The 23,341-nt window shown below is 38.6% G+C and overlaps 2 protein-coding genes and 1 long non-coding RNA gene across 9 annotated transcripts in view; 2 read left to right on the top strand and 1 right to left on the bottom strand.

The window, feature by feature from the left end:
* Positions 1-766: 766 nt before the first annotated feature.
* The window catches only part of LOC106945206 (uncharacterized), a 29,658-nt gene continuing 7,083 nt past the window's right edge, over positions 767-23,341 (bottom strand). The window contains exons 2-4 of the long non-coding RNA XR_001424505.1: positions 5,401-5,412; positions 5,251-5,257; positions 767-778 (exon numbers count right to left, since the gene is read on the bottom strand). This is a non-coding gene — a long non-coding RNA (uncharacterized LOC106945206). The remainder of the gene's footprint in view (positions 779-5,250; positions 5,258-5,400; positions 5,413-23,341) is intronic.
* mtpn (myotrophin) lies at positions 1,916-12,548 on the top strand. The gene is made up of 4 exons (XM_015028726.1): positions 1,916-2,258; positions 3,767-3,877; positions 4,444-4,527; positions 11,386-12,548. The coding sequence occupies exons 1-4, from the start codon at positions 2,175-2,177 to the stop codon at positions 11,482-11,484; spliced, it is 378 nt and encodes a 125-aa protein (XP_014884212.1). The 5' UTR covers positions 1,916-2,174; the 3' UTR covers positions 11,485-12,548.
* The window catches only part of fam180a (family with sequence similarity 180 member A), a 41,686-nt gene continuing 38,077 nt past the window's right edge, over positions 19,733-23,341 (top strand). Inside the window, exons 1-3 of one of the 7 annotated variants that reach the window (XM_015028679.1) lie at positions 19,733-19,872; positions 22,626-22,703; positions 22,799-22,849. The gene's annotated coding sequence lies outside the window, so the exon portion shown is untranslated. Of the gene's footprint in view, positions 19,873-22,625; positions 22,704-22,795; positions 22,912-23,341 lie in introns of all 7 variants that reach the window. The other 6 variants (XM_015028686.1, XM_015028652.1, XM_015028662.1 and 3 more) reach the window with 6 other exon arrangements.

Genomic DNA, 23,341 nt, shown 5'->3' with positions numbered 1-23,341 from the left:
TGTAAAAATGGGATTTCTTCTTCACACTGGAGGAGCAACATCATTCATTTATGGTGTTTAAATTGTAGACTTAAATGAAAGAAAATGTGAGATGTTAAAACTAATAAATTGTATTCCTTTCTTTTCTTGTGAATGTCCTGATTCTGTATTGAATGTCAGATGCAAAACAATTCACCTCCCTTTATGTCTGTTCTCTCATGCAGCTCAGCATTGTAAGAGATTTATAAAAACTGAATTTTGGCATTTCATCATGCACCTTTCCATTTATACATTGTGATATTTCAGAAAACTATTTGTATCCAAGTCTAAATAAATGATAAAAACTGCCTTAATGCCCTGTAAGTCTACAGACATGACTTTTTCAGAAAACTGCCACAGAGAAATAATTTCTACGGTACCTTAAAGAAACAAAGAAAACAGCACACCACCTTCCGTAGCTTTGGTGAAAATGTTTTCAGATAAATTCATCTGACTCTGAAAAAAGTCGTTGAACAACAGATTATAATTTGAGCACATTTATTTATCATATATAAATAAATAAATGTTTCATTGAAATCACCAGTGCAGAAGCTGCTCAGACCTCGAATAATTCCAGTAAAATAAATACAATTTCAACTTGTTTTGCATTCTTATTTAGTATTAGAAACATTTAATTTAAAAATTTCCAAATAAAAAAAACATTTTGTTTAAAATATGACCGATGTCATTGAAGAAGGTTAATCTTGTGAAACGTTTTTGCGCTGATTTTGATTTTTGTTGACCTTTGTTCACACTTTTCCTGGGCAAATATTCTGGTTTTCAATGCTTTGCAACTGGAACGATTTTTGCTTTTACTTTTTAACTTTGGGATGGTTGTTATGATGTGTAACCACGGCAACAAGGTATTGTTTATACAGCTGGGAGGAGCTGATCAGTATATCAAAAAAAAAAAATATCTGAACTACAGCCCCAAATCCCAGAGCAGTTGAAAATTTAATTCCCCTTTTGCATAAATAAAGTTTTTTTGGATTTAAACTGAATAATTAAAGTTTTTTTTTTTTTTATCTTTACAAAAGGCCCAAATAATGACATGTTATTTGGAAAGAGTTCTGCAATTTTTCAATCAATACTATTATTAGAATGATTAAAAATTGTGACCCAATAATATGGAAGAGAAACTATTTTAGTTGTGAGATGTTTCTTACAGCAGCATTATACTGGTTTAAAGCAAACTAGTAGTTCTAGCTTTAGTTCTGAAAACACAAATGTGAAGTCACAAATTTACCAGTCTTTTTTTCCCGTTATCTAAGTGCTGGTATTTAATAATTTTTTTTGTTTGTTTTTTATAACTTGTAAAAAAATGAAATGGAAATTTATTGTGAAGAAATAGATCTGATTGAGCAAACATGAAACGTCAGTATAAATTCTGATGAAACCTAACGACAGCAGCAACCTAGATTAAAAGAAGGAAGCGCGTCAAGAGATGTGTTATCTGCTATTTAAAGATAATGGGAAACTGTGGTCTGAGCGGCGTGTCTCTCCATTAAGCCTTACGGAAACTATTTTTAAGTTTTATTAAAGGGTCAAAACATGTTGCTCGTTATTTGTTCTTATATTAAACAGTGAAATTTGCTGAACATAAAAGTATAGTTTTACAACATAGCCTTAATACTGGGCATTGCGGAATTAGAGCTCTGAAATGTTCAAATGCTTTCAAACCACATCGGAATTTGCGGCTCTTTTGCATCTGTCGCGTGTTGGAATAGCTATGTCAAGCATGTATTTATTCTTTTAGGACTTTATATGTTTAAAACGTGACCAAAATATGTTATTATCACAGCAAACGTCATTTAAGCAATGGGATTCGAGAAATTTGTGAGAAACTTGTGAAGCTTTCAATTTAACTTGCGCACCTGAAGGCCACTTCAGCCGTTACCTTCCGGGTAACGGTGTCGGAAACGTTTCTGGTATGCAGAAAGGCGGATCCCTCTTTGCCACTTTTGTCTTTCAGAACTTCTGTAGTTAGCATTTGCGTTAGCAAACGTAAATAAACGTTTCAACGCTGAGTATTTAAGCAATTCTGTTTTCAGAGCGTTTCCTTGGGGTTAATCATAGCGACGATCAAAAGAGTGTTAGTCCACCGCTAGCGAGCTAACTTTTTACTGCATAAAAAGGAAGGTGCTGTAGGCAAGAAGATGGACGAAAAGATGGACCCAGCTAAAGTGATATGGGCATTGAAAAACGGTGAAGTGAACGAGGTTAAAAACGCTTTGAAAACGGTAAGAAGGCTGTTAAGTCAGTGTAATTTTTGAGCTGAGCTTCAGCCGAAAAGTCAAAAAAGAGGCTCTGTAGTCTTGCTAGCCGACTAGCTAGCTAGCAAACAGCCTCTGTACTTTGACTTTTCTTTTCTTTTTTTCTTTTTTTAATAGCTGAATATTGTTCATACATGTTAAACGATACATAGAGACGAGGCTTCGGTGTGGTCCATGCTTAGTTTGGCCAGCATACACAATAATTACTTTGAAGCAACCTGTTGGTTTTGCTAGTCAACAATAGCACTGACTTATAGTGCTGGGCCAACAATGAGTTCGTTGTTTGCACTTAGCAGATCTGGTTTAGGAAGTATGTTACGTTTGTAGGAGATTGCTGAGCTGTTAAATGTGTAGCCAAAAGCTAACTGGCTAATCAGCCAAACGGGCCCAACACTAAACGGTGACTGTTGAAGTTTGTGGGCGGGGATCCCAGTTGTCGCCCTACATGGCGGTGGGCTTCTCCAGCTCAAATTTAGAGTCGCTGTCTGCTAAAAGTGGTGCTTTGAGGTGAAACACCACTTTTCTAATCGGGCTCTGGTTCTTGGAATTTTGTTCAGACCTCGTAGAACAGAACTGGTTTTTATGCAAAACATGCCCTAAGCGTTCCCACAAATTGTAGCCATTCCACCACTGTTGCACCTGCTGGAACGTCATCCGCTGCTGGAAGACTGGTTTTTAAAACCTGCCTGCATGTCCGCCCACACCAATGAAAACATCATGCCAAGAACAACTTCAGTGACTTTCTCCAGTAAAAACACTGTTTATAGAGATCACATTTATAGCACGAAAAAACTGATTAAGATCTAACTTGTATTAAGGCTTTGGAAAGCCAGGATTTACTACTTCATTAGAAAGCAGTGAATCATACATACTTAACATGATCTGATAAGTTTGGATGTCTTGACTTATTGTTTGACTGACTGTGACAAATGCTAATTCACACTAATGGGCATAAACCAAAGGTTTACAATAAACCTTGCATTGGGTTCTGAATAGATGCATTTTTAGTGTCTCAGTTGAATCAGATAGCTGAAATAACCCTGGCCTCTGTCATTCAGGCACTTTACTATGAACCTCTTATATTGACGGATATTAATCAACATTTCTCTGCCTGTCTGTGTTAATTATTTTACAGAGATTGCATTTCTGTTAAGTATAGCCCTATTTGCCTTTATTTTCAACAGAATAATCAAACAAAAGATGTCACACTTCAGTGGTTTTGTCGGGGAGGACCAAGTGATTCATGTCTGTGTGGTTAGTTGGGTAAGGGAAAGAGGAAGCTTCTCATGGTTGGGTTTGGTTTGTCTGTAGGAAGCAAAGTTAGGTTGAGTTACAGAAACAGCAAAGCAGGAACATGAAGGATGGAAATGCCTGTTTTTTATTTATATAAACCTTTAATATGGACCCTGTTGAATGTAAATAGTTTGCCTCTGTTTTACGATCTAAGCCAAATAACATCCGTTCCTCATTTTCAGAAGGAAGATGTAAATGAGCGCCTGGATGGGAGGTACCCTCTTCATTATGCTGCAGACTTTGGCCATCTAAAAGTGGTAGAGTACCTTCTTGAGAAAGGAGCAGATATCAACGTAAGTGATGCTATCACTGCATCTCATGCAGTTTTGGACGAATTTGCCTACTGTCTAACCACTGAAAAATTACTGCTCTCTTCTGCTTCCTTTTCCAAGCATTGTCACGGCACTTTAGTGCAGCTTTAACCTGTTTTAAAAGTGCTATATAAATAACTTTGATGTCGACTATCTGACTTTGACCTGTAGGTTCTTTTATATCCAGAAGTTGCATTTGTAGCTTGATCCCTTTTTTTCTAAATCAATACTTGTTGCAAAAGAAGATTTAAACTTCCATAAATTCAAGAGTGTGTGTCAGCAGTGTTTTATTGACACAAATTCTTATATATTTACCTGTCAAGAATGACTGGGCTATTATTAAATAAAAATTACCATTCCGTTGAAGCTCTGGCTTCCTGTCTAGAGTTGCTTTGCTGTCCTAAATGTATCCTTTCTGCAACCTCTAATACACAGATGGGAGTTTTAATAACTCTGACATGTGTTAACACAATTTATAACCACCTATGTGTATTATGGTGGTGGCTTCAAGAAAAACAACAGATTTTTGCCTTGTTTTGTCTCCACAGGCCAAAGACAAGCACGAGTTGACTTCACTGATGTGTGCCTCTTTAGAGGGTCACTGTGACTGTGTCAAGATCCTTTTGGAAAAGGTTGGTGCCACAATTTCTGTATTCATGAATGAATTTACAAACAGAAATTCCCCAGTGTCTTTCACTATTCTTGTTGACGTGTCAGACGGTCCACAGTGAGTGCTGATGAGGTAACTTGTAAGACAAAAGGCCCTTTAACACAGTTCTGTGGAGGCTGTGCTAGAATGGTCAAAGAGGGCTACATAAGGCGTTTTCCACTAGACCGGTTCGGTCCTGGTCCGCACCGGACAGATTCATTTTCCATTAGCACATCCAGCGCGCCTCTGACTGGCTGCTCTCAGATTTTCATTACCCTCTTCAGGGGTAGCACTAGCAGGACCGAGCCGGGTTCAGCAACGAAACAGTTTGACAGCTGATCACTTTCGTTCGTTTAAGTCACTGAAAACTCAGAGCCTCTGTGGTCAGCTTTCTGCACGCTCACGTACCGCCCACAATAGCAAGGAAGAGACCGTATAATGGAAAAGCTCCCTACCTGGGCTAAAGACGAACCACCCATTAACCGGTTTTCCTGTGGAAAAGTCCCTTTAATATACTGCTGTTATTGTCTAGTAGCACTATTAATGTAATATAGCTACACATCTCTTCATCAAAACTTCTTTCATCTGCCTTTCTCCGATCTTTGCTGTAAATCTTAGAACCTTCAGTACGCCGTCATGTTCATACTGGAGTTGTAGATTTAACAGACTGCAGCTGTGATTGGCGCCGGTTGCAGCTGGCATCGACTGCAACACTTCCACCGAATGCCAGGCGCCTCATAATAAACGCCCAACATAACGCTATCATCCAGTGATGGGATATAAATTCATACGATCAAATACGAAGCTGCCGTTTCTCCGTGAATGGTTTTAAAGTACGTCTTTGTTTTTGTCTTACCTGAATGTTTGACTGAATGATGTGTAAGAGTCAAGAAATGACACATTTCCTGTTTATTTTGGTTGTATCAGAGTGAAAGAAGACGCCCTTTGCAATCATTCCCCTTCTTAAAAAGAAGGCAGCTTAGGAAACTAAACAGTCACCTGTTACATAAAGGTAGATGATTATTGATGTTCTGATTATGGACACTCAAAACTTGGTAATATATAAATTTGGCAACCTTTTATTTTGAAGGGGTGTGCATAAGACTGATATAACATCTGTCATGAACATGAAGGAGTCTTTATGAATGTTTACAACTATTGTCATGAAGTGTCATTTGGTAAATTACACTTTTAATGTAAAGCTGACACTTTTAATGCAACTTTGAGTGAAACTTTGCATTAAAAGTGTCATTACTTATGGATTTAAACTTATTAAATGTTAGATAATAAAGGGAAGCATTTTCTCTAAGTCTTTCTAAGCAGTGTTGGTGAAACTTTAAGCACCTTCGGTCAAAACAACAATGCTGAAAGTACTTAGGGTGGCATTAAAAAGAAGAAAAGAACAAATAACTGTTGGTCTGAAAAATAGTTTTCTTAATCAGAAGGAGCAGAGTTTTCTAGTGTTCTGGCTTATTTTTTCTTTTTTTTGGTTTAAAAAATGTTGAAGTGTCTTTGCTGTATTTGGCTAAGTTTAATTAATGGGTGTGGGCATGGCTGTTTTTTCAGTAAAAAGTTGCCCATGCTCAATATATTAAAATGAAAGAATGAAACAAAACATGACTAATTACTTTTTTTTATCCAGCGTTTTCTCTTTTAAAAGATATCAGCAAATAAATTCTCAGTTATTGCGATAATCAATTTTGCATCATTTTGGTGGCCAGTATTTGAACTTTCTTCCAGCCACAGAAAAATTACCTTTAACTTGCTTTAAAGATGGCTGATTTGTACCTCCTATACATCTGCTTCAAAGGGCAGATTGACTGTTGGCATCAAGAGTTAGTGGTTACTCCACCAATCACTCACTGACCTTTAAGGATTCTACAGAAAGACGATTGTGACCAGTTAGCACTTAGGATCACCATCATGTCTTTCAGCAAAACATTTTCCATCATCGTGGCACAATTCAAGTCAGGACATTCTTTGAGCATTCCAAATTTAACTACACACCTGTACATAATCAAAGTGCATGCACTATATGTTCTGTTCATTGCGCTTAATGCTTCAGATGCTGGTCATTTGCTGTCCTCCAAGTCAAAGCAGTTGGTAGCACAAGAGGTGGGCACTGCTCATCTGAACTGGGATGATCAAGGTTTAAGTGATCCCAACAGGTTTTCCTCCTGTGACCATCTTTGTTCCCAACAACAAGGATTATAATCCAGGCAGCTCAAAGGTAAACGGTAACTACAGGGACCAGATCTTAAGACATTCACGCCTATCCACTGTGAAAACCTCGCTGCTGTCTCAACATGGGAATAATAGATCGAATACACAGCAGCACAGTCGATGATGTAGCTCTGAGGCTCTGTCTGGTTGCACCTGTGGTTGCCACAGCACTGCAGTGACCAAAACTGAGCCCATTGAGAATACTGGATTATAAGTGTGGGGTAGGTAGACAGAAATTGCTTGGTTTCCCAGTGCATGATGGGAGTTGACACCTGCCCCCTAACTGTATGGTGCACTGCTGTTGGTAATAAATTATGAAATGTGGTTTTTATTCAAAAGGTGGTCCGGCTATAAGATGTCAGCCATAAATATGGAATACAGTTTCTAGAAACCAGCCAGCCAAATACAAGTCTGCAAAGAAAGGGCAAACAGAGATTCTATGAGGAACTGTGCATGACGGGGAAGAAATTGTTTTAGTATATAAAGTTACATCCCTCGTCATCGTTCCTTTTTAAGGACTTTTCCATTTGCCCATGTCTTGTTTTTTTTATTCTCGTCTGAACCAGTGTTGGGGACAAAAATGACTTTACAAATATCGGCCAGATATGAGCCTGTTGGATACTTTTTCACTTATTCAACATGTTGCAATATGGATCTCTGTTTATTTTTTGTTTTGTTTTTTCAATTATTGAATGTTTGGTACATCTTGAAATTTCACACACATTGTCTGTGGGCAATGTGGGACTCCACTTCCAAAAAGAACAGATATTGATCGTTGACTTTTTCCTAGATGTTATGGAAGGTCAATACTCTGAAGCACATATTGCATTTCAAGTAGCTTGACTGAAGCTCTTGACCAATAATTAAAGACATACACGGGAGACCATTCAGTTCTAGTCAATAGGGGCTTAATGAAAACTTAATAGACTCTTTGGCGGGTGAGGAGTGTTGGGTTACTGACCCAGTGAGTCTCTGTGTGGCTGCATGATTCAGGCTGATGATGCTCTTCAGTTTGGCTGCAGTCGCCCCGGGAGTCTATTCTTATTCGTTGGACTTGGTCTCATTTAGCCACCGGCTTCTTGATGACCGGATAGTGTTTGGGCAGTGAAGTGTTTGAGGGATCGTTATTCAACTTGAGAAAAGCTCATTACCATGAGTGGTGGTAGTATGGAGAGGGTGTGCTAGTCCTTGAGAAGCTGTAATAGGAGGATGAGCTACAGTTTTTATATCAACTGTAAAAATTGTAGCCTTGCAAGCATGCTCACTTGTGGAACCAACACATTTTAGTACATTGCATTGGGGGTTTTATTTGATAAACCAGCACAAAGTAGCTTTGTGTCTAGTAGAGGTGTGCCGATCGATCGACCACCGATCATAATCGGCCAATTTCCGTGAAAAAGTGTATGATCGGTGATCACCGATCACGGTCTGTTGTTGCCGATCACACAAACCGATCATCTGCATCTCATTTCCACCTGCCTGTGCAGCTGGTCTCCTCTTTCCTTCACTCTGCGCAAACGCGCAGCAACAAATCCTAAGCGATGTGGAACCATAACGCACTGAGTGAATGGGGAAGTTTACGTGTTGCAGCGGAAAATTACCTCAGGGATGAAGCAGGTCAAAATGCATCAACACGACAAATCTAATATGGCATAAAAAAAATGATATACTTGACGGATAGTATTATCAATAGCAGTACAATTTGCACAATGCCTGTTTAGTTTAGTTTTCTTCTTGAAAAAAGTTATTAAAAACAAGTTTTTGTCTAAATTAAAGTGAATTCATGGTTCCTTTTTCCACATAATGGTAGTGATTATGGTTAAAAACATAATTATGTGATTGGTATCGGTGATCGACCCTCATGGGTGATCGGAATCGGCAGGAAAAAACCTGATCGGCAGATCTCTAGTGTCTAGGTATTTCAGCTCCCCAAGATGAATTTTCTTTTTTATATTGTAGATTTTGTGGAAATAAATCTGAAGGTTTCCTCTAGAAAAGCTGCTAAGCCCGGTGGTACACTCTACTGCTGTAACAATTCCTCGAGGGATTCGAGTACCTCCATTATTAAAATTCCTCAAAGCTTCTTAAATTGTTTTATTATTTAGCGCACCGTGTTCCGGCCGGATGATTGATGATGTTGCGCAGCACTCTCACTTCCATATCTGAGTTATTGCAAAGTGCTAAATGCTAGCCGCATAACATCTAATTCTTGATTTTGTTCCAGTGGGATTTTATTGTTTGCTGATGACGATCGGGTTTTTTGTTTGTTTTTTCCTTCATTTTTCGGGGGGACCAATAAGCATCCTTAAAATGACCAGTGCGATTCCTGAAGTATGGCAGCCTTTCTCTTCCTCTGATGTGCAAATATGATAAATTGGGCAGATGTTACTGGTGTATAAAAAATATCCGATTTCAGATGAATGACACTGGGGGTAGGTAAAGCCTGGTGGCTTCCAGGCTTACAATACAGGCTGCTGAATTTTCTGCAAAATTCACCAGAAAATTTTGCAGAAATTTTTTTGCAGAAAATGTTCTGGATTGGTGTCAACTCACCAATCCAAATTGGTGATCTGACAAATACTGAGCCTCAAAGAGGTGGAGATCTACTGTGTTTTCATAAAAGGCCAGATGAGTGGAGTGCATTACAAGAAGTTGTGTTATTGATATTTTCAGATGGTGGATTGAACTGCGTTAAGTCAGATTTTCCAAGTTAAATGGTAACACAACTTTACCTCTGGCACTAATCTAAAAAAAAAAAAATCTAAGGCCTTCACACATCAGATAAATGTACTGAACCTCATTAGAAACAAAATGGCAATGGGAATTTCTTTCAGTTGGGTGGCTTCTGAAAAACTAAAGTTTTTAGCTGATAGTGTCAGAACATGTTGGTAGGTCTGTAAATCCTCACATGTAGCACATACGTTTTTAGTTGCTCAGATATTTAGAGATATGTGTAGTAGTTGGGTGTAAAAAAATGCTTATTATAACGATGTTGGGGGGCTTCTCTCAGCTTCATCGTTCCCCAGCAGGAAGAGTATTGGTAATTGATCTATAGTGCTAAATGAGGTCCAAGTCTGTTACTAGGTTTCATTTTGAACCAGCTACTAATGACTTCCCCGGAGCTGGAGAGAAAAAACAATGGGGAAATGAAGCTGCTTCCTTTTTTGTCCTGCCTTTCAGACACTAAGCTCAGCAGAGCAAACCAAGCTGGGTTACTGTGTACATGATATGAAACGGCAATTGGATGTATTTACTGACACAACGACCACCTTATCACTGTGTTTACACTGGCTAACGAGTGTTTGCTAGGTGGATAAAGCTTATATCAGGAGAACAGACAGACATTATCAGAGGAAATGTATTTTGGTTTCTGTCTCAGGTAAGATGAATCGCACAAAGGCAACCTTCTGAGTATTTTTAAAGTACAGGAAAGATAACGCTGCTGCTCTTGAAATTTAAAGAGCTTCACTCCTAACAATCTGTAGTGGAAGCTTCCATTTCCCCCTCTGTTTATGTTTTTTTTTTTCTCAATGTTTCATGGAATCTTTTACAGTTTTAAGAAAACTTATTTGAAACCTCACTCTCTGTACTTGCTTTTCTTTCTTTGAAAAGTTACTTTAAAAATAGTTTGTAGACCTTTGCTCATGAAGGATCTGATGTGAAACATCAGCTATATCGTCCTGCCCCAGTGTCATCCCCACTCAGTTTGTATCACCGTATGATTAGTTAAAAAAGCATTTCTATAAACTGAATCCAGTACATCTTTCACTTAGAGCCTAGCTCAATTAGTTTAGAGCTCCTATTGATGTAGAGACAACCTTTGTAAATGTTTGCAAGGTTGACAAAATGCAGTTAGGAATTTTTTCTCCAATGTTCTTTAATTGGAATGAAAATACGAGGAGTTGTCATGCTTCATGTGTTATAAGGCCGTACCTTAACCTAACCAGCGCGCTCACAGGTACGTGGTTCTAGGAAGTGTGAATGAATTGACAAAAGTGCCTTTTCCTCCGTCTTTCATCTCCTCGCCAATTAGAGATGTAGATCTGACAGGACATCTAGCCCTGCTAAATCTCTCCCAACTCTGGACGCGCTCTGTTGCTCCCGGAACGGGGAATTTGCACTCCGGCGACAACACGGCACCACGCCGTCCCATTGTTGTTGATGCCCTGCTCCGCCACGCAACGGTAAACTCTGTCTGCCTGGGATCTGGAAGCCCCGGTGTTAACAGGCGTCATGCTCCTCCCCACGTCACCCATTACATCTGTTGTCACTGCAGCTGAATTCAGCTGTGTGAGGGTCTCTGGTTCTCCAAACGATCGCGTCCCCACTCTGCTCTTTCACATTGATTCCGTTATCGTTCTGGGCTTAAATGGATTTGGACCCTTGCATCTCTCGCAGTTCCGCATGTCTTGTTTGGATTAAGACAGACCGACAAGCAAGTCCTTAGTGATTGAGTCGGAGAAGAATAAAAGTGAAGGCTTGTTTGTGTTGCCTTTGTTAAATAGCCAGGGACCTCTTCTATAAATGCCGGGGGCCATTTGCCACTGAATTGAAGAAAGCAGGAGGAACCCTCTTCTGTGTGCCTATATCTAATATTCCTGTCCCTTTACCTCTGCAGGGAGCTGACAAAAACATAAAAACAGAAAGTGGCACATCTGCCTTCGACTCCGAGTATCCCGCCGTTCTGGAGCTCCTCACATCTCCTAAACCCAAGTAAGGGAGGCAGCTGGACAGGTGGATGAACGGGCCTGCAGATGGATGCAGTGGTCCCCTGACAGAAGACGGCCTCACCCCATTTACTCCAATCAACCTCTGTCTTACCACTGCTTTGGTCTGTTTGTTGGAGGTTCATTTTGCCTGTCTGGTGACTTTCATTAACCTTTTTCTTCCCATGATTTTGGGAATGTACTTTCTCTTCTTTGGGCCTCTGTCTGTCAGCAAAGTGACACATAATAGCCTCCCTTAGGGACCAAACACTGGGGGAGTTGTTAAGCTTGGATCATGTAACACTGTTCAGACCAGAAGTTAAGTTCTGTCAGTTTAGCACTAAAATATGCATCTGAAATTCTGCTGTCTCTTAAACGAAAACAAAACAAACCGTAACAGATCAATAATGCTCATTTTTCCACAGTTTTCCTACATGTGACCAGTGTTTTGAACAGTAACTGCACTGTGATAAATTAGACGGATTAAAATGCCAGATAAATAAATAGAATATGTAGCCTGTTCATTGATTGACCAAACTATTTCTTCTTAAACATGTTTAGGCCTATTACTCGCATATCAAATGACATTTAATGAGTTTGAAATCTGTATGATTTTCTCTTCTTTTTTTGACCAATCACCATGCTGGTTTACTAGAAAGACTTGAATGTTGCAGTTTTGAAATGATAACCTGTTGAAAAATAGCTAACAGAACATGAAAATGAAATTTCTCCCCTTGAGTGAGTGTTTTTCTTCTTTTTTTCTCAGAGCATAACCCCTTTTGTCACTGCATTAGCTTTCTTGGATCTGGGTGCTGAGAATGATGGGTAAACAGGGATTAGGGCTGAAACCTGATCATGGGGCTGCTTATATATCTCCTTGCCGTGGATTTGCTTCGAGACCCCGCCTGTTTTGCTGCATGTCGAATCTGCTTCTGCTTTTCTGCTACGAAACGGTTGCTGTCCTCTTGGTTGCTTTTAAATGAATTGCTAAGTATGTACTGAACTAAAACATGGTTAAACTGACTTTGTTGTGACAAAAGTCTGTACAAACCAATAAAAAAAAAAATCACAGGAACGGTTTTGTCTCTGTTTCCTTAAATATAAGAGTGCCTCGATGAGTCTCGTTACCTCCCACAAAGGAGTGTGAGCAACTTGGTGAAGAACCAAAGCATTAGAAAGTTTACTGGAAGGAAAAATGTTAATTAGAAAAAGTCAATATCAAGAAGTTTTTGAAGCAAAACCCATTTAACAGTTTGGAGAAATTCACAAGCCAGGAGCTGATTCTACAGCCGATCGAACTAATAAAATACAGATTCATACAAAACAAGGACAGAGTCCTAAAAAAAGTAGTAGTGTAACGATAGAGCCTTGATTAATACGGCTATTGCAGAAGGGACAAATCATTTTTGTTCTAAAATTATTTTATCCTAATTGGGGGAAACTAATTTGCAAGTAACTTTTCAGCAAGATATTGGAGTTTGTTTTAAGTGAAAAACTTTATTAATATTATTTTTGATTATGTGTTTTCGTGGTTTGACTGTCATAAAATGCCAAAAGCTCAATTTCCAGGCAGCAGAGTTAAAACTTCACTGTAAAATGTTCTGAATGACACTATATGTTGGCAAGAACTGCTAGTCCAGTTCGTTTGCTTTTGCCACTCCTCTTTAAGTTTCTGTCCGACCTCCTGGTTTGAAAGCCGGGCAGAGAGACGGCCTTTAGATAGAGTTGGTTTCAACTTCCTCTCTCTGCATCCAGGAAGCGTCCTTTTCAAGCCCTCTGCAGGTCAAAGTTCAGGCATAGTTTGAGCTTTACATATGCTAATCTGCTGCTCCAGTGTCTCAGTGTAAAATAGTAAAAGCAAAAATCCTTCAGCATCTAAAACCAGAGGGAAAAACTGTCCAAACATGAAATGCCTCAACCAAAAACAAAAATCTGAACGGACAGTTCTAGAATTGCTCTGACTGTCTGTTGTGTTTTATCAAGTCAAAGTCAGTGCAGCCGTTTGGACATTTTATGCCAGTTTGATCATTTTTTAACAAAACTTAACTCCTAGCATTGTCTAAAGTACCAAAGTGTGACTTTAATGGCCATACTTCACTGAGCCACCAGTCCTAACCACCAGATGAGGTGAAGGCTGCTATTAAAGGAGCCCTGGCTTCCTGAACAACTCAGCAGAGCTTTGCTGTTATTTCCTTTATTTTTCATGCCATGTTTATTTACGATCAATTTGTTCTTTTTACGGTTTTAATTTAGCTGAATGTTCCTGCCAGGACATGTTCTCTAACACTTGATTATGTTCTTATGACAGTTTTACCTTAACATGACCCATCTTCACCTTAACTAAAGTCATCAGAGCACATCAAAGGAGACGGATGGATTAGATTTGGGATATAATTGCCTAAATTAACCTAATCTTTCTCTCCTGTTTTGTCTGACAAGATGAAGTGTGTGAATTCAGATGACTGCTGTAACGTTGATGCTTTTAGCCTACTGCTGCAGGCCTCTTTCCCAGAAGCTAAAATCGGCTTTGAGGAAAAGGCCAAAGTTGATCCTAGCACCTCAGTAAGTACCGTAGGTAAGCTAACGGGTAAGTAAGGTGTTTTACACAGAAATGATCCTGTTACAAAGTATAATCCTAAAGCTTTTTTCTTTAAGTTAATTTAGTGTTTATATAATTCTGTATTGTACTATTTTAAGATTTTAACATGAGCTCAAAGTCTATTTTAGATTGTGCCTTCCTTTAGCATCTCTGGATAAAAGATGTTTTTCTGGTTAGTGGTGGTTTATGTTTGAATAAAACAGAATTGGTTGAAAAAAAGGACTTTGAAGCATTTACTTCCTGGTCCAAGTGTCACGCTCTTAAGCAACATAGGCAAAAAAAAAAAAAAAAAAAAGAACCGTTGCCTATGTGTCGTCAGAAACTTTGAGCAGAATTTCAAACTCCCTCACGCAAGAATGCTGCCTGTCCACACGACGCGAGATGGTAATGAATTATCTGCTCAGGGTGTCTGTGGGGTGGAGGCAAATCAATAGCAGCGTGTAGCGGAGCTGTGGAGAGTGAAGAGTTGCATCAGGTCGAGTCAGACGAAGGCGTTCAAGGGGAAGGCGGCAGGCGGAGAGACGGAGCTGCAGCGTTGATCAGACCGAGAACAAATACTAATCAATTAAAGCCTTGTGGGGAGACGTCAATGTAAAATGGCTCGGCTACTCTGACAGCCTCACGCCCCCGCATCTATATCCTCACCAACTTATTTCTGCTCATTTAGATTACATTCAACAAGAACAACCGGGGAATACCGAGCTCCGTCTTTGGTTGACAGTTACATTCTTGCTTAATAAAAATGAGCCAGTTTTACTGTCTTTGAGCCTTGAGAGCTGAAGACTAAAGTGAAACTTTTCTGTAGCGGGAGTGTAAGCACGCATGCGCAGAACACAAGGCTGTGCGGTTTATCGTTAATAACAAAAACAATGACGGATACCGTTGTGCTATTTACGACGGCATATAAGGGTCATTGTAGGTAAATTTAAGCCAAAAATATCGAGATTTTCCAGAAAAAAAAAACAAGGAGCTCCAAAAGTTGAAAAATTACAAGAAAAAAATAAGAAAATTTGAAATTAAGCACATAGTTTCCAAAAATAAAAAGGAAATTTCTGAGTTTCAAAAGTTGAAAATCTGCAAGAAAAAAGGAGAAGAAAATTTGAGATTAATCGCAAAAAGTTTCTAAACATAAGAACATTTTTGAGTTTCAAAAGTCAAAAATGTCTAACTTTTGAAACTTCTAGAAAATTTCTGAGCTTAATCTCTAAATTTCTGTTTTTTTTTTGTTTTTTTTTGTTTTTTTTTTTGCTATAAATGTACTCTTACTGTTTTTTGTATCAACAATGACCCTAAAACGCCGCCGTAATTTCTTAACCTGTTCAGTTTAGCACAATTTTTGACGAGGCAGAGATGGGTTGCTGTTTACAGTATGAGGTGGAAGCTAAGGATCAAAAGTGCATGCTTGTTTGATGACATCCTGAAATCGCAGCGCCCTCCAGTGGCCTGGCATGACAACTACAGCTGACTCAATCTGTCTGTCCCAATTAATATCCAAAAATACCAACACTTTCCAGGCAAGGGTCTCATGTAAAAGTAGTAATGTGTGGGATGGAAGCTGATAGTAAATAATAAATGAATAAATAAATCTCCACACCGTTTCATTTCCTCCCTTAAAGTGCTTTGGAGAATCCACAGGCCATCTTTGCTCTAATCCTGCACAGGATCATTAGTTTGGCATCATTCCATGTTAGGGAAAGTGGTCACACACTGTTTTGATCGGGGGCTTCCTTCTCTGATGGGCCGTACAGAAACAGCCTCACAGCTTGACAGAAGATTCATCAAGATTTGTGAAAGTTCTGCTGAGCTCTGCCCCCACCTACTGTTTTTAATCAAACCTGCAACAAATTACCTTCTGAAGGTGTTTCCTCCTGAAAATTACTGTTGAGCTGTTGCTTTCATTCAAGAACAATAAATAATAAACGTCAGTCAGCTCAAATACCTCAACATACACTCACGTCCTTCTAGGTAACACCCAAACGTCTTTACAGTAATTACCATATGCGATAATTAGCACGCGTGTGCCCTCATACACTCATACACACACACAAACACACAGAGTTTACTACCGTTGTGATCAACCCGTTCAAAATGCTGCTTAATGAAGTAGCAAATCCAAATCATTTACATAATTAATACAGACTCCAGATTGCCTTCCGGGCATCTCTGGCTGTCTCTCTGTACAACCAATTGTTTTCTCCGCAGCTCACGCATTGGTTTACTTTCCAACTGATTTGAACACAATCTTTCATCTATTCCCCCCGTTGTAGTTTGATGAAGACATGAGAAGGAAGGCAAAAGCGTAAAAGTAGATCCATCTGAAGTGAAAACCTCTTAGCGACTTTAGATTCTGTCATGAACTTGCCTAAGGCAAGTGACAAAACATGACAACCTCAAAGGAAAAAAAACATAGAAAATTTGTGACATTGAGCGAAATTATTAAAATGCAACACATTTTTCTCCATGGAGGCTGCAGGAGGTTAAAGGAGAGGTAAAGGAAAAGTTTTTGTAGCGCTAAAAAAGGGAGACGTTTCAGGCCCACACATCGACTGAATCCCAATTCCTACCTCTACGTCTCTCTGGGCTGAGGGTGCAAATCCAGGAAGTAGTCCCTGCCCTAACACAGACACCTCCAAGCTGGAGTAAACCACATGCCTGGACACGCCGGATGCCTTCTGTGGAAATGTTTTTAGTTGCGAGACACAAACCTTATGCTCTCTACCCATATTTATTACATTAGGTGATGCTTTCAAATACATTGTTCTTCCTCAAGGTATCATTCTCTGGGGCTGTTATGCTGGCAGTGGCACTGATGCATTAAACAAAATGGATGAAACACTAAAATAGAACGACCATCAAAGTCTTCAACTTCACCTCCACTCAGTCGCTAGACGGCTGAAACTTCCACCCAGCTGTCACACAAAATTGTGAAATTGAGTTTTTCAACATTGGTGGAATTTCAACAAAGTTTTGCAGACATTTGTAATGGAAACGTCGCTTCTGCCAACATCTGTTTTCAAGTTACGATTGAATGTGTAGAATTCTTAGAAGTTTTTAATTAAATAAAAGGTAGGAGAGGAGGACGCCTTCAACTTAAAAATAATCTTTCATCTCGTGTTTCCTTTGGCAGTCAGCTGTCAAACGAACAAAGTGATGCCCAAACCTTCTCTGCATCTCTGTGTCTCAGGAAAGAGACAGAAAAAGACAGGGAGCACAGTGAGCTGGAGATTTACATAATTAGTGTCTTGAGAGTCCACAGAGTAGATATAGAGGACAGCTGCAGACGTTTAAAAGCAGACGTTTGTGCTCTGACATGCTTGCACATGCATAAATCTTTCTCAGGCTACTTACTTATCAGTCCTTCTTTGTTTGCACTCGGAGCCAATGTGCAATGAGCCCGATCGTAATCCCTCTAAACGCCTCAGTGCAAAGCACTAAAAAGCATTTTGTCGCTAAATTGATGTAGCCACAATGCTATTAGGAAGAATTTAATTGGAAATGAAAGTGGATTCATTATTACTGTCATGATGGCTGAGCGCGTCAAAGGCAGAGTCTCTGGCAGCCATGGCTGTGCTTTCTGCTGATTATGAGAACGGCCTGGAGAGAACGACACACAACTGCATTCTTGATTTGCACTTTGACTTTGCTTTACTGACTCTGACAAACTTCTCGTTGTCCAATAAAAAGCTTTTCTAAGTGACAATACATTAAAAATCTTGTGGGCAGTGGAGTTTTCTGCAGCAACATATTGGGAAATTCACAAGGCAGAGCAATTTCCTTCACTTCTTGCAACAATAGGTTCATCAAACAGATTACATTAAACACAAGGAGAAGCAAAGAATCTCATCAAGCCCATTAGATGGAAGCAGTTTGCACCAGTTTCCGCATCAGGTCAAACACAGCAGGTGAGGTGATCAAAGAGAAAGAGATAAGTTATATCTATTCTACTCTAAAAGGTTTTTCTAACTTGAGTGTGTCTATAGGTACACTTAATAGCAAAGTTTCAATTTTGCAAATAAAAGGAACATGATTTTACACCATTTATTTTTAATATTTTGATTTGTGTTCCAGTTCAAATCTTTCTGTTTCAGTTCCCCTGCCTTTCTTAATCCAGCTCCCCTACATCTGACGTTCATCTCCTTAATTAACTCACCTGTTTCTCATTCCAGTAATTACTCCACTCCAGTATTTAAGCACCTGTTTTTCTCTCAGTTCTTGTTTAATCATCTGCTGCTTGTCTGTGTATTTCAGTATGTCTGGTACATATGGGATGTTTGTGTGACTTTAAATTCTAATTTAAATTCATCTTATTTGCATTAACTTGTGATGAGACTCCATCAACCTTTCTACATTTGAAACTTCAACAACAATGATTTATAACACCAATGCCTTGTTTCACCTGTTGCTTGTAATCCCAGCAGGGTGTTCCTTTTATTCCTCTGTGCCAAAATCACCACCAGTTTTCAGCAGATGGTATTTTTTTTCTTCAGAAAGTTGCATGAAGCAAACAACTCTGCTCTTCAGTATGAAGTTTTAGCAGGCTTTTCCCAAAATGTCTTATTTAAACTCCAACACAGAGGCGATGTCTTCACAGTAGGAGGCTCTGGTTCTCCCACATTAACCTGTCCACAAATACCATTATGATTATGTCCCTTAATGGTATTTGAGACTGACAATATAAATAATTCTGCATGTTGCTCACAAGAGCAATAAGTACATAAAAAATTTGTAACTTAACTTTGTGGCTGTTCAATTAAAGAAAAACAAATTTTTGCTTATTGTATTATGTACTACTTTAAAATTAACATTGTACTTAATTTGGTATCTGCTTGACAGAAAAACATGTTTCTTTTCTATAATTGGACCTAAAATAAGTTTAAAAAGTATTAGTTAACTACTTGGTTTTTCAACAAGGTGTGCTGTTTGTAGAAAAAATTATGTTGAAATGGAGATGGAAAAACTTAATTGTAAAAACTATAAACAGAAGATGAATCTTTTATAAAAGCCTATAGGGGGGAAAAAACATGAAAGATGCAACATAAAACTGGAAAGTCAATCAGCAAGCCTTGAAAATGAAAGCTGATACCAATAAATTTGAATGCTTTTGGGTTGTAATCTGCTGAAATCAGTGCAGAAGCAAGACTTTTTGCACCTCACTTTGTGTTGCCTCTTTACTCAGCTCATTAGCTGTGTTTGTGAATTCAGCTCACACTTCTCAGTTTGCAGGTAATCATGATTCCAGTGAACCTCTTTAACCTTTGCTCTAGACGCTTGGACTGCATGAGTAAAGTAATTAGAACAAGGCAGTCTCTTCCAGATGGATATATTTGTCAATATGTTGCTGCATTGTCGCATTTAGACAGGTTTTGTCATCAGATCATTCAGAGGCCAAAGTTGTGGTTAGTTTAATTTTATTCCCACAAGCTTCAACAAATTGGTAGGGAAACTGTATACATGCAGATGGAAAGTGTAAATCTGGTTCTCTTTAATAAGTTATAATCAAAAACATGTCATCTTTGACATACTGAACAATTATGTGCAGATGTGCAGTTGTAGAGTTGTGAAAAACAATTTATAAGTAAATGAAAACACTTAGTATGAATATAGGAACTCCAACATTTTTCTATTTTTTATTTCTCGTTGTAATAAGTTCTTTATTTCAGTTGTTCAGTGCTATCCCACACACAACCGCGAGGGGGCGTCTGTCACGTTGGTGGCATGGAGAAGGTTGACCACACAGAAGAAGAATAGACCTTCCTGTTAGATGCTAAGGGAAGCGTGTCAAGTCATTTCTACACCACAGGTCAGTAAATATGTATTTTAATGCATCTATATTCGTTACATTTAAGAGTTGAAGATGTTATTAAATCGAGTGTCAACTAGTGAGTCACGTTATGCAATTTGAACAGTATTGTGTTCAAAACAGGACATATTTCTGAAAGCTAATTAAAGCTAACGCTAGCGGACCTTGTTAATGTGTTAGCTAGCTAAATTCACTTTCAATTGATTAAATTTTACCTATTTTGAAACGGTTCTCATCCAAAATATATTATTTTGGTCTCTTTGTTTGCGGTTATTGAAAAACCATAGAAATCATGTTAGAACATTCAGTGAATAAGTAATGGCTGCCTATTTGTTAAGCTTAGTTGTAAAACCAAGAAAATTTAAACTAACAATTTATTTAAATAAAATATAGAACCCAAAATTGTGCACTAATAAAATGAGATTGGGACTTTCTATGGAAAGTTCCAACTGTACTTTTCACATTTGTTTAGTTTTCGATGGAAAATAGTGGCGGTATACCACCAAAATACACTGAGTGGCTTCTATTTTCTAAGGCACCTAAATCAATTAAAGCAACTTGGATCTTCATCAAAAATACAAAACATGCAACACAAACTCAAAAATCAAGATGAAACCACATCATGCATGTATATAAGAAACATCCAGCTTCCTGCTTTTATTTATGTAGATCTAAAATAACAAAGTTGAAGTGGCTCTTCTGTCACAAGGAACTTTTTTTCTTTTCTTTTACAAGTGTGGTGACATGTCAGTGGCAAAATTAGAAGTTTCACAGCATGAAGCTGCAATGTCACTGATTACAAAATCCTTTTCTGTTCCCTTATTATGAATTTTGTAACTTGCAAGGGATATATTTAATCTAAAGCTTGAAGACTAAAACACCAGATTGTCCAAGGCTCCCTTATCATGAAAATAATATCACTCCAATGGGCTAACATTACCAACGTAACTGTCATAAAAGGTCAAATTACCTATAAAGACTATATGGATGGCAGTAAAGATGTTTATTTTTGCAGCAAAGTACGGTCACCCATAAAATGCCAGTTGGCAACATAAAATTAGACGTCTGTAAATATGTTCCCTCATTTAGTGAACCGTTTTAACATGTTCGCTACACCATTGTTGTCTGTCCAGTAGCTGTTGAATTGAGTGTTATTGTCAGTGCACAGCAGAACGGTGGCTCTTAATGAGTGTAATCAAAACGGTGGATGTCAAACAAAGGTTTCCAATTGGCAACATCTGGCTGTAACACTGAACAATGTCAATACTGCAGCCTGAAATGTCACCAAAATCACAACAGGAATTTTGTTGCAGATGTTTCTGTCTGCATAGTATATAAGAAAACACTTCCTCAGGTTATCTTATAGAAAGTATGAGAAATATAGGTAGTTGGATGAAACCAAAAATATCAATAATATTGATATGAAGTTGGAATCAGTATTGGATTGATACTAGCATAAGATTTCTTTTTCTTGAAATTTTATTTTATTTTTGTGTCCCAGTTTCTTAACTTAATTTGAGACAGTTGAAAAACAAAAACTTTATCGAAAAGCACACATTTCTTTGAAATTGTTATGTTTCCGTTAAGCAACTTCGTGTTCATAATTCCAATTTGCGCATTTATATGGTCAGTGGAAATGTAGATCATGACTTCGAAAGTTCAGCAACATGGAGACGATGGCATTGATCATTGCATGTCTCTTGACAAATGAGTAACTAACTGAGGAAATAAAACTTTAAGAATTCCCACCAGCGTTGAAACAAAACTAAACCAGCAATGACTGGAATTTCAAAGTGATTCAATCTGATAGGCATGTCCTACTTTTCACATTTGTTTACTTTTTGATGGAAAATGGTGGCAGTATACCACCAAAATACACTTTGTGACTTCAGTTTTCTAAAGGCACCTAAATCAATTAAAGCAACTTGGATAAACTAAAAAGTATTCAGGGAAGGTTTGTAAGTTCGCCCCCTCGATTTTTCACAAAGACTTGAGAAAGGCTTCTATCAGCCATTTCTCTTTGTCACAATGAATGAGGACACCATACCCTCAGCAGTGCTCAGATGAAGCCAGAGTAACTTTGTTGCCCGTGGTTCTGAGAAATCTTAGAAAGATCTTTGGCTTTTTTTTTTCTTTTTTATTGATTCATTTATTCTCAAGGCACTGTTTGTCTGGCTGTGGCACATTGATAGAGCGAACTGAGTGACTAATAGTCCAAAGAGCTCTCGGCTAGAGAAGGTGTCTGTAATGGCGCAGCTCATTTTGACTGATCCCTTCTGCCGTGAAATATGAGCGTCTTCCTGCTTACCAGCTGATGACAGTACATCTCCACCTTTAATGTCTGTATTACAAAAGCCAAGCATGCTGACGCTCCCCATGCCTCGTCTCTCTTAGCTTTTCAGTATTAGTCATGCACAGTTTGTGTTCTTTTGCTTTAGTGGCAACTTCTGATGTATGTGTGTGAAAATGACACAGAAAATGCTTTAGAAGAAAGAAAAATAATAAAAAAGGAGCAGTTTTAATGACAGCGAGAACGTTGAGGGGCTTAATCACCGAGGGCCGCGTTGGCTTTTGAGGCAGAGCGCCGTCTCATTAGGAGCCAACGCAGGGAGCACCATAGTTGTTAGTTACAGATGCACTTCTTGGGGTAAAGAAGATCCATGCTCTGGAGAACTCTTGTGAAATGTGAGCATATGTTCAACACCTTGATTGGTCTTTTTATCATGATGTTTATAACCTCTAACTGCCTCCAGGGTGGTGACAGGAAGCAGCTTAATCAGCGGGAATGGCGGCGCGACGTCCGGCAGGCTGTATGTCACAGCATTGATCAGGTGATTAAACAGTCAGCAGAGTGCGGTTTATCATGGTTATTCTGTTGGTAAATACGGGGGTTTCATTTATCCCACTTTTTTCTTCTTGGAAGAAGGTGGAGGATGAGTGAAGAACGATGAAGGAAGAGCGCTTCGTCTTCTGGCTGGTAGCTATCAGGTCGTGGGACGTTCATGTAACCATTTATCTGATCGCTCTGCTTCTCTGACTGTAATCAATCAAATTTTATTTGTATAGCACAATTCAGCAGAAAGGCCTTTCAAAGTGCTTTACATAATTAAAATAAAAGCAGCATGTGAGAAAGAGATTTAAAAAACATAATCAAAGTGTAAGCGGTGAGAAAGAGACATTTTGAAAAAGATTTAAAAAGATAAAAATATTAAAACCTGCACCCCTTTGAGGACTTCAGTTAAATGTCGTTTAACTGGGACTCTAACCCTCTGAAACTTTAGTCAAAAACACCATTTGACAAGGACTCCAACCTCTGGTTTTTAGTTGAAACGCCGTCAACTGGGACTCTAAACCCCATAGGACTTTAGTTAAACGTCTTTTAACTGGGATATTTCCCGGGGGGCTTTACATCATTAAAACGTAAACGGTGAGAAAGAGAAATAAAAAGAAATTAATAAAAAGATAAAAA

This window comes from Poecilia latipinna, unplaced genomic scaffold, assembly GCF_001443285.1.
Source record: "Poecilia latipinna isolate Pla-1442-1.1 unplaced genomic scaffold, P_latipinna-1.0 Scaffold9, whole genome shotgun sequence".
Lineage (NCBI taxonomy): Eukaryota > Metazoa > Chordata > Actinopteri > Cyprinodontiformes > Poeciliidae > Poecilia > Poecilia latipinna.
The sequence above is the reverse complement of the archived record's forward strand: the minus strand, read 5'-3'. Positions and strand labels throughout refer to the sequence as shown.